General features: G+C 39.1%; 2 protein-coding genes across 2 annotated transcripts; both read left to right on the forward strand.

Annotated features, from left to right (window-relative positions):
* The first annotated feature begins 5652 nt into the window (after positions 1-5652).
* Positions 5653-9484, forward strand: LOC146496315 (antimicrobial peptide NK-lysin-like). The gene is made up of 3 exons (XM_085143308.1): positions 5653-6437; positions 6511-6603; positions 9305-9484. Exons 1-3 carry the CDS (start codon positions 6303-6305, stop codon positions 9482-9484), a joined length of 408 nt encoding a protein of 135 aa, XP_084999434.1. The 5' UTR covers positions 5653-6302.
* A 974-nt stretch (positions 9485-10458) lies between these two features.
* LOC146496316 (antimicrobial peptide NK-lysin-like) lies at positions 10459-12215 on the forward strand. Its single transcript, XM_085143307.1, has 5 exons — positions 10459-10691; positions 10798-10877; positions 11439-11516; positions 11596-11750; positions 11939-12215. Exons 1-5 carry the CDS (start codon positions 10643-10645, stop codon positions 12009-12011), a joined length of 435 nt encoding a protein of 144 aa, XP_084999433.1. The 5' UTR covers positions 10459-10642; the 3' UTR covers positions 12012-12215.
* Positions 12216-14429: the final 2214 nt, after the last annotated feature.

The following is a 14429-nucleotide window of genomic DNA, read 5'->3' on the forward strand; positions in this document are numbered from 1 at the left end:
GATTCTTCTGGTGGCACTTCTTAGAATTTTTTAATGGTGTAAAGAAAGTTCAGATAATGATCATTTTCTGTTTTCAACGGGGAATATTAAAAGCAAATGAACAAAAACACCCTTTTTCTATCTGGGGTAAGGGTAACGCAATAAAAGCCTCATACTGGTTGCACATGTATATATAGTAGGATGGGTTGCCAGTCTCTGTTTTAGCCCTGCGACAGAGTACACACCACACACCACACTGAGCACTGGAGCCCCTCAGGGCTGTGTGCTCAACCCACTGCTGTTCACTCTGCTGACTCATAACTGTGCAGCAATGCACAGTTCAAACCACATCATCAAGATCACCGATGACATGACTGTGGCGGGTCTCATCAACAAGAACGATGAGTCAGCATACAGAGAGGAGGTGCAACAGCTAACGGACCTGTGCAGAGTCAACAACCTGTCTCTGAATGTGGACAAAACAAAAGAGATGATTGTTGACTTCAGGAGAGCACTGAGAGATTACATTGATGGATCCTCTGTGGAAGTCGTCAAGAGCACCAAATGGCTTAGTGTTCACCTGGTGGAGAACCAGGTGAACACTAAGGAATTTTTGCACACTTGCACTTTAAGTAGTCCTGTGTTGATTGTCTGCTATATGTTATATGTAGGACCATGGTCTTGGAGGAATGTTGTCTTGCTTCACTGTGTGCTGTAACACTGCACATGATTGAAATGACAGTAAAGCCACTTGACTTGACTTTAGTTTAAGGAAGAGATTCTTCTACAGTTATACAGTTAGCATCACTAGTGGGGACGAGGCGGCTTAAAGGAGAGAGGCAGACGGTCTGGTGTCATGGTTTGAGGACAGCAACCTTACCCCAGGGCTGGACTGGGACAAAAAATCAGCCTGTGCATTTTGAGAGACCGGCCCACCAGGCATTATAGGAAAAACCATAAAGCCTTTGAATGAAAACAAACACTATTGCGACAGTGATGTACACTGTCTTGTTGGTATATATGTATCAATCTAAGAAACTTAAACCTACAGCATCCTCCCTATTCTGGTATTCTTAACAGTACTTAGTGGAAACCAAAGACTGCTTTGTCGAGTTAACCTCCTGAACTATCTACCACACATTTATTTACCACATCAATTAACAGCATGAGAGCACAAAATATTTTTTCTAACATGGCAACCTTGAAAAAGTGAAAGGAGACAGAAAGAAATGTGAGAAAGAATAAAACTCGATTGACTTGTTGATGGTATTTTACACACAGTACTGGTGCAGTATCTAGAAAATGTGGGAAAATACTGGCATCATATACAGCACTTACATCTGAAGAAATTATGATGGGACCCTGAAAAAAAAATCACTATATACAATGATGATTTCTATACATTTGACATCAGAAAAAAACTTTGGTTGTGAGATTCAGATAATTATCTAGTAAAAGCTAGACATTTTAAATGAGTATAAGAAAGAAAAGTACTTCTTTGTGCCCCCCTCTCCCTGTTAATGCCCTACCTGCCCCCCTGGCAAAACTTTCCTAGACCCGCCCCTGCACAGATACCAGCTGTCAGCTACGTAGAAAAGGATCCTGATGTTATTTATATGTCAGAAACAATTCATAACGTCCCTTCAACTCATTCATGTCACCTAAAAGGTCAACCTGTTTCTCCATCACCTGTTCAGCTCTGATGATTCAGTACGGACATCTCCTGGTTTCATCTTCATGTTTCCTCATGACCAGCAGCTTTTACAGCTGTGGCTCCAGCAAACATTAGCTGATACTAGATAGTAACGTTAAATAAATTCTAACAACTGCTGATCAAGCTTAAACGTGCTGCTGTTGTTTAGCTCGACACCTCCATGTTTCCTCTTTCTGGCGCAACGTAGGCGATAAACAAACAAGAGAGATGGGACTTGGTCAGAAAAGCCAATCAGCTGATCATTGATCAGTTTTGTGATTGAAGTAGCAACAGGAGAGGGAGGGGGAGAGAATGAGAGAAGAAGAAGAGGCAGCTGACAGCGTAAAGACAGAATAACTCCAGCTTTGTGTCTTTTTTATTCTAGTTGAAGTACGGGACAAACTGCATTCATTTTCACCTCAATTCAAAATCAATTTCTCTGAATACGGCCTGATTCCGTTGGCAACTCTACTAACTAACCTTATGAATAAACTAAAGTTCACTATCAGTAACATCATAGCACCCGTAATGCTAGCTAATAGGCAGTATTATTGTAACTGACTTTAAAACATTAGCACAACTAAAATAAACTACACCAAAACTTGGTTTATATCTGACCCAGATAGACTGCAGGTCATAACTGATGCCCGGTATGCCCGATGGCCAGTCCAGCTAAGCCTTACACTCAACACTGATAAAACAAAGGAGATGATAGTGGACATGAGGAAGAAGAAGAGGCCTCACCAACCGCTGTTTATCCGGGAGAGGTAAGTGGGGAGGGTGAGCAGCTTTAGGTGCCTGGGCGTCCACATCAGTGAGGACCTCACCTGGACACTGAACACCAAACAGCTGATCAAGAAGGCTCAGCAGCGGCTGCATTTCCTGAGGAGGCTGAGAAAATTTGGTAAGTCGGCCAAGATCCTCAGCAGCTTCTACAGCTGCACTGTGGAGAGCACATTGACCAGCTGCATCACTGCATGGAACGGCAGCACTACTGCTATGGACCGCAAATGCCTGCAGAGAGTGATGACTGCGGAGAAGATCACCAGGAGTCCGCTGCCCTCTCTGCAGAGCATCTACCATCACAGAGTCGAGAGGAGAGCTGCCTCCATCCTCAAAGACCCCACACATGCTCAACACGGACCAATCTAGAAATTCACAACTCAACAACTCCTTCTTCCCCACTGCTATCAGACTCCTGAACAGCTGACCTACCTCAGCTGCAATTTGCACACCAGGACACTTTGCACACTAAGTTCATTTTGCACATTAAGCTCCTTTGTACATCAGCATACCTCACTTGTCTTCACTTACTTATTTTTGTACTTATTTAATTATCTTTCATTAATTTTTATCCTTATTGTTATCCTTATTTATCTTGTTCCTTTAACCCTTACCTAACTTGGCATTTGTGTATGGACAGCAAAGTAAGAATTTCATTGCACAGAGAAATGCTATTTCTTCTGTACACATGACAATAAACACTTTGAATCTCAAATCTTGAAATCAAAGCTTCACAGTAAATCTATGAGTGTTTCATAGTAGGTGTCCATTGAGTAAATTAGCCCTTATAAATGCAGTGTTTCATATCCACTTTAAGAAAACTGTTTTCTGCACTTCCTTTGTTTCAAGAAGAGCCTCGCCATTGCATGCATGAAATTTGTTCAAAGCTATCTGCCACTCAGAACAACTTGGCTTTAAAAACCTGCAGGAAATTTCCCCAGTGGTAAGTGGTGCCTTTGTGGCGGCATGTGTGAAACTGACTCTTTCACGGATGTGTTCTCCAATAGGACGTAGGAAATGAACCACTGTTCATTTGGTAATACTTTTATTTTAGTGAATCATCTTGAATGCCCTTTTGGATATTTTTATGACAGGCTTGGGAAACATAAGACTGTTATTTATACAAATGATTTACGTTAACAAATGGTGGATTAGTATAACGAAGCTGTACAAGGGAACGCCACATCTTTGAAGGCAATGGTTTAAGAATACCAAGTCATATTAGAGGGTGTGAGTGACTGGACTGCCGTGTAGAACCAAAACTAAATACAACACATTTTTTCTATAAGATAATCAATGACTGTTGAATAAACCAAATATTAGTTACTTCACCTTTAAAACTGGTAAAAGTGGGTATTGGATTTGTTGGATGTCTGCTTTGTGTAGACCATGTCTTTGTTTTTATCAATCCATTTTTGTCCACTTATGTGTGACAGACTGGTGACCTAACTGGGGTGTATCTTGCTCTATTTCAGCTGAAATAGATTCATAACAGCACCTACAAGAGGGGATGACCTTAAGCAGCCTTGGTTTATTCCCACCTGACCTACCTAATGTCTTCACTGATATTTTCATGCACAGCACCTGCCGGCTCACAACTTGACTGCTTAATTTCCCCCTCACTGTTCGTACAGGCTCTGCACCACCTGCTCAGCACTGAGTGTAAAAGCTAAAGAGTCATTAACCTCGCACTTTCAGAGTTTGCCACACATTCCCATATTCTCTTTGCAGTTTTAGAAAAACATGGTAGGATTTCATGCAGGTATGTCCATTTTTAAGTTGTTTTTCAATTTTGCAATTCTGTCAGATTGTGAACTTTCACACATACTCTCTATACTCTATGACACATGTCAGCAACTGTCAGCAGCATTTTCTTTCTTTTTACAATGTTGCTGACTGTGCTCTTGAAAGCGAGAATGTACAACACGTAAGCGTTCGAAGCAAGAAGGTGTTGGTCTGCGTTTCCTTTTCACCTGTTAAAACTTTAGAAAGCTCACTAGCAAATATATCTTCAAAATTGAAATACACAATGGAAGACTCAAACCATACATTTGGGCGAAATATCAAAAGTGGCATGCGGTGTGAGAGGCCCAACAGCCCTGTAGTGTGGGCCATTATAATGTCAGGATGTTACTAACTTACAGGTAAAATGAGAAAAGGTGCCTGCACAATTCTTTCACATTGCACCATTTTGCACATATTCTCACACAAAAACACATACAGATACGAATATTGACGGAACCTCAAAATATACACGTGGTCAAAATGTGAAAACTTGTGGTGTGAGAGCCACAAAAAGCATAGTGGTGGTGGTGAGGGCCGGTAAGATCTTTAAAATGTAGATCTTAAGTAAAATTTGATAACACTGCCCTTGCAATATTTACTTCAAAAATATACCAGTCACCAAGAACAAGTTATCAGACAGAGATGCAGTTCACATCATTAGGAAGCTGTTTTTCCTTTTTTTTTTTTTTTTACATTGCATTTTACATTTTACATTGATTAAAAACATAAAATAAAAGAGCTGCTAGTCCATGCACTTATATTCTTTTAACATCAGCTAAAAGCTGCAACTTACCAGTGGGAGAATGGGCTGTCAAGACAAGAAATGTAAGAAGAACTATCAAATTTGCGCATGTTTTTCACCTCTTCATGCGCACCCACGATAAGGTGCAAGTCAAACCAGGGGAGCATAAATAAGCACAGCACACAAAAGTAGATCCTGGTGCTCATGTTCCCCAGGGAAGCTACGCACATACACCCTGCCATCCATGTGATGTAAATGAAAAGATTCAGTAGACCAGGCGACCCTCATCCATTGCTACAGCAAGCACTGACCTTTTTGGGAATTTGAGCCACTTTAGGGCCTCCTATGACTAACATTCACACACATTCATGCTACTATGGATAAATCAGAAATAAACATGCAGTTAGTATCTTGTCCAAGTATACTTGGGACCGGACCACCAACCCTCTGGTTAGTCGGTGACCTGCTCTACCACCTGAGCTACAGCCAGTATCACAATTTGACCCTTTTTTTAATACTTGCTTAAATCCTTACGCTTGCTCTTATATTTTTTTATGCTCCTAACATCAACTCTGAGGACAAAAAAAGTACTCATAAAATTGTGCCTGTTCAGTGATGATATGCCTCTCTCTTTCTAGTCCCTGTCAGTATTCTCACTGCAGGATTTTGATTCAACTGAAGGTTTTCAGGAAGCTTTCAAGACAACCTCAAGAATATTGTTTGTAAATTATTCCACACTTCGCAGGGTTTTTTTGCAGATCAGTGAACTTTGGCCCATCTTTACTTGTAAAACCTTTGCCTCTCCGTGACACTCTTCTTTTATACTAAAGAAAGCGAGCTGATTTAATCATTTGAAAAATGTTCTTCCAGCTGTTTCCTTTGAGAACCGCTTACTTTTCCAGCTTTTTGTTGCCCCTTTCTTAACTTGTTTGAGATATTTTATGTTTTACAATGCAAATTATTTTATTTACTAGATGTACAAATCAATGAATTCTCTTTTGATTTCCGTTTTTCACAGAATCCCAACCTTGTTAGAGTTTGGGGTTGTATTTCAACTGACAGTTAATGCTGTTTAAAAAAACCTTTATTCCGCAAATTTTAAAAATGCTGTTTAAGGGTCACTATGTGGTAAAATAAGTGGTGATTTTTTTTTGAGAAGTAAACCGAATAAGCCGCAGAGACGTATAAAAGGCCCAGAAATCTGACAGCGTGGAGAACCATGAGTCCTGCCATCACCATCGCCCTTCTCCTGCTCTCCACAAGTAAAAAAGTAGCAATATTTACTCCACCTTTAAGATAACTGAACTACTTTTCTAAAGCATGCTTTATTTCTTAGCTTTTGTTGCGTCGTTGAAGACTCTGAAGGACCAAACTAAGGAGGAGCATTTTCCACAGCATGAAAAAAAGAAAGGTGACCACAACAAAGAGGAGATGAGAAAGCTAAAATTTGACAAAGTTTCCCTTGTAGAGAAGCTTATTTTGTTATTTTGTGCAAATTGAAAACTTTTTACCAAAACTTTTATCTCAGATTCTGTCGGATGAAGTTTTTCCAGGCTCCTGCCGTACTTGCATGACTATTGTGTCCAGAGTGCAGAAGCAGATTGGAAGTGATAAATCAAAGGTAATGAGTATAATATATGGTGAACAGTACTGCTGCAATAACCTCTCAGAATTTCTTGTAATTTTTCAGAAATTCCACATAAAGAACCTGACAGTGCTGACAATAAAATACCAGCATATCAAACTGTTATTGGATTGAAGTGGCAGGGTATAGGAATGATTGAAATGTGTAGAAAAGTCTTCTTCAGCACATAAATGTGACACTGACACAGATACAGCCCTCTGGGGTTTGACATTTGGGAGGGGATTTTTAGATAATAGGAAGTTATATACAGTGCAGTCAGGGGCAGCACAAATGTGATCCCATTAAAATGATTTTTTTAAGTTTTATTGTCTTTTTTCCTCCTATAGTTATGGATTCTGTCACTTGTTAGCTAACATAAACAAATGTAAGTCTATTAGCTGCAAACAACCAACCAAACACATGACAGCACGTTCAGTACTAACAGAAGATGGCACTAAACATGTTTTTAAAACTTTAAGCACTTAAAGTTAAATCCAGCTTCACAGACAGTTGTATCTATGTCCGTTTTTCAAAACAGGGCATAAAATTAGCTTTTATGTGTTAGCATTTCATGTCCTCTTTAAGGTCCTGCTAAAGCATTTGATGGGTTTAGACTTTGACTAGACCACTTCAAAACCTTCATTTTGCTTTTTGAGTTTGGTTTTTTTTTCAGTCATTCAGAGGTGGACTTGTTGAATTTTGGATAATCATCCTGCCACATAAACCATGTGCACTTGAGCTTCGGGGCATGAACTAAAACATTCTCCTTCATGATTTTTTGGTAGAGAGAAGAATTTATCGGTCTATTAGTTACGATAAGCTGTCCAGGTCCTGTAACAGCAAAGCAGCCCCAGACCGTCATATCACTGCCACCGTGTTTGACCATGATGGCCTTTTTATGAAATAGTGTGTTAGTTTCATGCCAGATTTAACGGGACTCTGACTTCTCAAAAGTTCCGCTTTTATCTTGTCAGTGGGCTGTTGGGTTCAATATTGAGGAGGGGTAGAGGAGGTAATCAACTTTCAAAATAACAACACTGATCCGGCCAGGTGGAGTCAAACGATGATTTTTAATGACACACGTGGGGAGACCACCGCTGTACGCAGACAGCGCCGATCCCCGACTTACAGAGCATAGGCAGGTGTTTTATACCTTTCAGGGGCTTAAATTTAATACGCCCCTTCAACGTTAATCAGATACAGTTCATACATAGGTTTCAAAACCACAATGACTTTTAACACAGTTTAAAAATAACATTGTCTCCGTCTCCACAGCAGATGCTTCCTGTCAACATTCTGACTTTCACTTCTCGTCTGGAACACCAGACTCACACCCTTCAAGAAACTGTTCCTCTTTTTGCAGAGACAATTTTGCAGTTGCAAGCAAACATGACTAACCTCTCACCTATAAATGAATCTATCTACTGTGTGAGTGTGTGTGGGTGTCAGCATGAAATGCACTCAGTTTCACCTCAGCAGCTGAACCTTGTAACCTTTTCCACCAGACAGAAGGCCAGCACGTACACATTTAAGATTATAACAAGCATTCAAAAGCATTTAAGATTATTGATTTAACTCAACAGTTTAACGTGGTTATAACTGCACCTGTAATAAAGGCTAATTGGGTACCACTATGTTTAAACATCTGAATACAATAACAATACTGAAGATTGTATTATTAATGCAATGGTAATGATGATGATTATTAACAATAGCAGCAAAATATATCTCTAATCCTCACAGGGCCCACTGATCACAAAGATGTTTTTTGGAATATGTGAGGTGAGCTTTTGTAATCTTTTTGGTCAGCAGTGATTTTCACCTTGGAACTCGCACATGGGTCTCAGTTTTGCCCTGTGTCTTTCTTATTATTGAATAATGAACTCTGACCTTAACTACGGTAAGTGAGGCCGACACTTCCTTTGAAGTTTTCTGGGCTCCTTAGTGACCTCCTGGAGGAGTCAGTACTGTGCTTTTGGAGGAATTTTGGTAGGCTGGGAAGGTTCACCGCTGTTCCAGGTTTTCTCCATTTGTGGATAATGGCTTTCCCTGTAGTTCACTGGAATCCCAAAGCCTTAGAAACCCTTTTCAGACTGAAAGAGGTCAATGAGCCGATTCTTTTACATCGTTGCATGATGTGTTGCTTTTGACACTTTTTTAGCTTACTGTACTTTTTAGCTTACTGTAAGGATTTCTGGCAGTAATGAGGCCTGGATGGGGTTAATGAAGTTGAAGTCAGCTTTCCAAAAATGTGGTTAATCAATTAAATCATAACGTAACAAGAGTGGAAATCATTTTTTTTACACGGGGCCTGGTAGGTTTGGACAGCTGTTTCCCCTTAATTAATGAAATCATCATTTAAAAACTACATTTTGTATTTACTCGGGTTCTCGTTGTCTAATGTAAAACTTTGTTTGATAATCTAAAAACATGTAAGTGTGACAAATATGCAAAAATCTAGAAAAGGGAAGGGGGCAAATATTTTTTCACGCATCTGTAGCTTTGTTTAAATATGCCACAAGCCAGCAGAGACATTATTGTCAAGTTTTATTAATGCTGTGCATTTGTTGTTTTTGTCATATTTTTTTCATCCATAGTCTCAGTGTTGGACACATAATTTAAAGCTATTTTAATTTAACCTTTAAGAAGCCTATACTGAAGCTGCTTGTTTACTGTTTTCACATATTTTTACTTGAAGGACAAAATCGGGAGGCTGTTGGCTGGTGCCTTTAATAAACTGAAATTCAATTTCCTAAAGTCTGCCTGCAGAAAGATCTTGAAAACAGTAAAAAACAAGTTGATTGATGCCTTAACCAACGGCAAGTCTGCCAAGACCATCTGCACTAATCTGAAACTCTGCAAGGCCACCTTTTTATAACTAAAGCGGTCTGAAGAACTTGTGATGCTTCAACTGTTTGTGTTAATAACACAAGCCTGTGTTCATATTTTCTTGCTTTTTCCCTCCCAATAAAAAAACATATTTTTACTGTGATGTCATTAGTTTTCTTATACATATACGTATTATGAGACTCATATTCTGTCAACTATAGACTAGATGAAAATGAAAATAGTTGCTTTTGAGTGTGCATACTGGAAGCATATTGCCTAATTAGTCATCACCATAAAGCATGACCGTCTTCTGTAACTACTAAGCTATTAACAAAGCAACTGACTCTATTGATTAGAATTAGAAAGTCTTATTTTACTCATAATGTGTCCTGTTTACTTGCAACAAATAAAACTAAATATGTAAATAATGTCACGTCTGACATATAATTAACCCACACAGGTTCCATTGGGAAGTTGCCTTGTCTTCTCCAAAACCTCTGTTGCACAGAAGCAATGAGGTGTGCGGATTTAACTCTTATTACTATCAGTAAGCAGCTAGTGAGCTTGAATTAGCAGCTAGTAAACCTGTGTACTGCAAATGCTGCAATTCTTTGAGCTTCTGACTTTAAGAGTTCTCTCTCACCTCTGATCTCTGACAGAAATGTGAAAGTCTACTTTCAAAACTGTGAGTCGCCTCACTGGACCCTTATAAGGTCGCATATTGCCTTCCAGGAAGTTATTAACTTATAGGCAGGTTGAGAAAATGTACCTGCACAGTTACAATTACCTCTGTCCAAAGTCAGTGTTGGTTTTTGTTTATATATGACCACAAAACTGAAATACATATTTGTGGATCAATAAACTGCATATTAAAGGTTTAGAATAAGGTTTACACATAAATTTATAGCATGATACAGTCATTGATTTTCAGGGGTTTTAACAATGAGGCAAGGACACTGTGACAGCCTTAAGCCATAAAAGGATCACTGTGTTCTAAATGCGGACAACACACTAATTGTTCTTTAGTGGGTGGGCGAGGTGGTGCGTGACTTTCTCACAGCGTGGCACCCAAACCACGTAAAATGTGTTCTCACATGTGGTTTGAATTTTACGCCTTGCCCATGCATCTTACGCCTTGCCCATGCATCTTTAACTGTATAAAAGCAGCCATAACTACAGATACTAGCATTATCTCTCAGTGGCTGCGATGGAAACGTCTTCACTCCTCTTTCTGTGCCTTGTGGCAACATTTTCAGGTGTGTATCGAAAAAATTTGTTTGCATGAGAATCCATATGAAACTGCCAAAACTTCTCTTTATGATTTAAAGTGTGATTAAGTATTTCTGTTTGTTTGAATCGCAGTCCGTGCTGTCCATGGACGAACCTTAGAGGTCAGCATCGATGATGAAGAGGACGTGAAAGTCTCGATGGGGGCAAGTGGAGTTAGTGTTAATATTAAAGAACTGAGGTTACACTTTATCAGTCCACCCTTAGATATCAGGAGTCACACTTTGCAGTCTTTGTGAAAAGCTTTTTCATGTCAAATTAATTTCTATGCCAACAACAATCATTGGATTAGAAATGAGAAAAACAAATGAATTTTGTTCATTTGTAACACAATGTGGGGACATATCTGACTTCTGAAACCCCAACTATGCTGATATTTTGAGGTTAACCACACACTAAGTCCAACAAAACCATAACATTGCATGGTATTTAACGAGCTTGCCAAAGAAATGAGTATACCAGTGTATCCATGGAATATACTGAAACATGTCTCTAAGTAGGAAAAATTCCCTGAATGGCTTATCAAACAAGTTTTGCACTGGGGCTGGAGACTATCCCAGCTAATACTGGGTAAGATTAAGAGGGTACGCTGTGATTGGGTAGCCACTCACAGGGATGGCACATAGACACACACGACCATTCGCTCGCACATCTACAGCTTATTGATTAGAGTCACCAATACACCTAACATGCATGGGTGTCTCTTATATTTGCAGCTTCCAGGAAAGTGCTGGGCTTGCAAGTGGATTTTAAACAAGGTGAAGAAACTTGCAGGACCAAACCCGACTGCAGAGGTAAAATGTCTCATAGAGTACCAGCAACAATTAACGGCATCATTCAATCAGAGCAGTAATACAAGTTTCTCTTTCACAGAGCCTGAAGTCAAAGTTGCTCTCTGTCTGCGATGGTATTGGACTCTTAAAATCACTCTGCCGCAAATTTGTGAAGGTGCACCTGGAAGAATTGATCGAGGAACTCACGACAACTGATGATGTGAGGACCATCTGTGTCAACACAGGAGCATGCAAGTAAGTTCCCAGGGGTTCATCTAAATGCTTTCATTTTTCAGATGATTCACTTTGTAGCAACTTTAACTTTAGATGTTAAGTTTGAAACTGAGACCAAATTCAGCATGCAAACATGCCTTAATACTACAATGACACCGATGATACTGCAACCCTGATTTTACACCACTATTATTTTTTTCTCCCTTTAGGTCAAAGGAGTTGGAGCTGCTCTTTTATGCAGAGAATGGAGCTCCACTTATTGACGTTAAAGAGCATGACTAACTTTAGATGTATGAATAAACATTGAAAAAAAAAATCGCAGTAATAACTGCGAAGACTTAGCTCAAGTAATCATTACTTTTGCCTTCAGCTTTGTTTCCAATCTGCATTAACTTACCTTTATTTCCTTTGCAATGCAATGTTTTTTTAATTGTTCTGTCTGTATCTGTGCACAGCTAACACAAATAAACAGCTGAAATTATTACACTCACTCTGTTTTACTGTTGCATTTCACCAAACCTTAATAAAACCTCAATTTCAAAGTAGACGCTCTGATCAGGGATATGAATGTCAGCATTGCGACTACAAAGCAGAAGCACCCCCAGCTTTTTCAAGTCAACTCATACATGTAAGGGTCTTGTGGTTCTTGTGGTGACACTTCTTAGAATCGTTTAATGACTCAAACCACGCTTTTTCCTGTCCTCAGAGGGAAATATTAAAAGCAACAACATTAAAGCAGCTTTTTCTATGTGGAGTAAGGGTAAGGTTTTAAAATACATTGGACTGGTTGCATGAGTGGGTGGAGGGTTTCACGAAGCATAATATTTGGCATTTATGCCTCACATTTTAGAGTCATAAATTTGCCAAAGAAAATCAAAGAAGTACTCATGTAAGTAATTAAAATAAGCACTTTTCAAAAGCACCCTTCCCCTAAAAAAAAAAAAAACACTAACCAAACGCAAGTCTAAGGAGATGAGCTTTAAGCTGTTTTTTAGACACTGCCAAGGCCACAGATCTGAAGCACAAGACTGGGGGCCAGTTTTACAAAAGCTCTGTGGATCAAGCTGGTTAGATATCAGGACAAAGTGAGGACTTTGAGAGAAGAGGGGTTTATTTATCCTAAAACACACAAAAATATACAAAATGAGCTCACAATACAGGGCAAAAGAGGGCAAATGAACATAACTAAACTCAAGCCAAATAAGCAACTTTGCATAACTGCAAGCTAACTGCTAAACAAAATAAAAATGGCCTAACACACAAAGAACAAGAGCACTCTGAGAGCACAACGCCCCCCTGAGGGCCAAGGGCTATACTAAAACTTTGATGTTGTACGATGTATTTATTAGAACATGCTGGTATCAGCCTGCTTTTATAGCAACTGACCTTTGATCTATGACCTCAGAGGATTATTACTATTTTCTTTTCTTTATTTTCTTTATCCATGTGATTGGAGCTGAATTGGCTGAAATCTTTGGCTTCTATAAACTATAAAAACTTAAGATTTTCAGATATATTCACTCAGTGGGTGATTTTGTGAAGCATTGCGGCGTTATTGTGATGTAATAAGGTATCATATTTAAAAAATTAAGAAGTCTGTTGTACAGCTCTCTCCACGCCCTTTCATATGATATATTATCAATGTGGTTTCTTGAAAAAAAAAAAACATTTTCAAGATCAACTTTGACCTTGGGCTCTAACCATGAAGGTCAAGGTCAAATGGTCATTTGATGAAAATAAAAGATTAAATCCGTTTGATTTGAAAGTTACATCAAATAAATAATACTAAACACAACACTAAGCAAACAGGCAACTCATAAGTCAAAGAAAATTTAAGAAAAAATACTTAATTCTACCACCTGTGACAGAGCTGCACTTGGTGTGGTCCAATCAGCTGTTCCTGTATATTACACTGCTGCGTGGTTCTCTCTTCCTGATGCCAGCATCCCTCAGCAGCTGAAGGCTCCTGATCGAAGATTCAGCAAATGAGGTGAGGGGATCAAGGCTTTGCATTAGCTCACGTACAAATCTGTCAGGTGCGCAAAGAAGGACTTCAATTATTTCACAATCAATGTGCATTTTTCAGAGCATTTGAAAGGTTAGTGGTAACATCTGTGTCATGAACACTTATCAAAGCAGTAGTACTGGGAGTATTGACGCTAATCATAAATGCTTATGAATCACTGTCTGTAAGACAGAAACAAAGAATGGAGAACCATCATCATCATCATGGACGCACATCTCCCACCACCCTGCATTTAAGTCACCAAAGCCACAACAGACAAGCAACTAAAAAAGAAAATGCCTTAACCTCTGTTTATTGGGTGAATAAACAAATGAGTGAATAAACACCATATAATGTTATTTCATGGTGGGTTTTGTAGAATTATGCCTCCATAGTTCAATTCAATTTTACTTATACAGCACCAAATCACAACAACAGTCACCTTAAGGTGCTTTATATTGTAAGGTAGATCCAACAATCATATGAGCAAGCACTCTGGGAAGGAAAAACTCACTTTTAACAGGAAGAAACCTCTGCCATAACAAGGCTCTATGGTGTTTTCTTCATTTCTGACTCTTGCTTAATTAGTAAGAGTGGATTAAAAGACTTATAATAAGCTGTTTTCCACGTCCTCCTTTCACACATCAGCACACTCCAGAGCACATGATTTACTACGCTGACTCATCATGCAACTC

The sequence above is a fragment of the Neolamprologus multifasciatus genome, chromosome 19 (genome assembly GCF_963576455.1).
Source record: "Neolamprologus multifasciatus chromosome 19, fNeoMul1.2, whole genome shotgun sequence".
NCBI classification, from domain to species: domain Eukaryota; kingdom Metazoa; phylum Chordata; class Actinopteri; order Cichliformes; family Cichlidae; genus Neolamprologus; species Neolamprologus multifasciatus.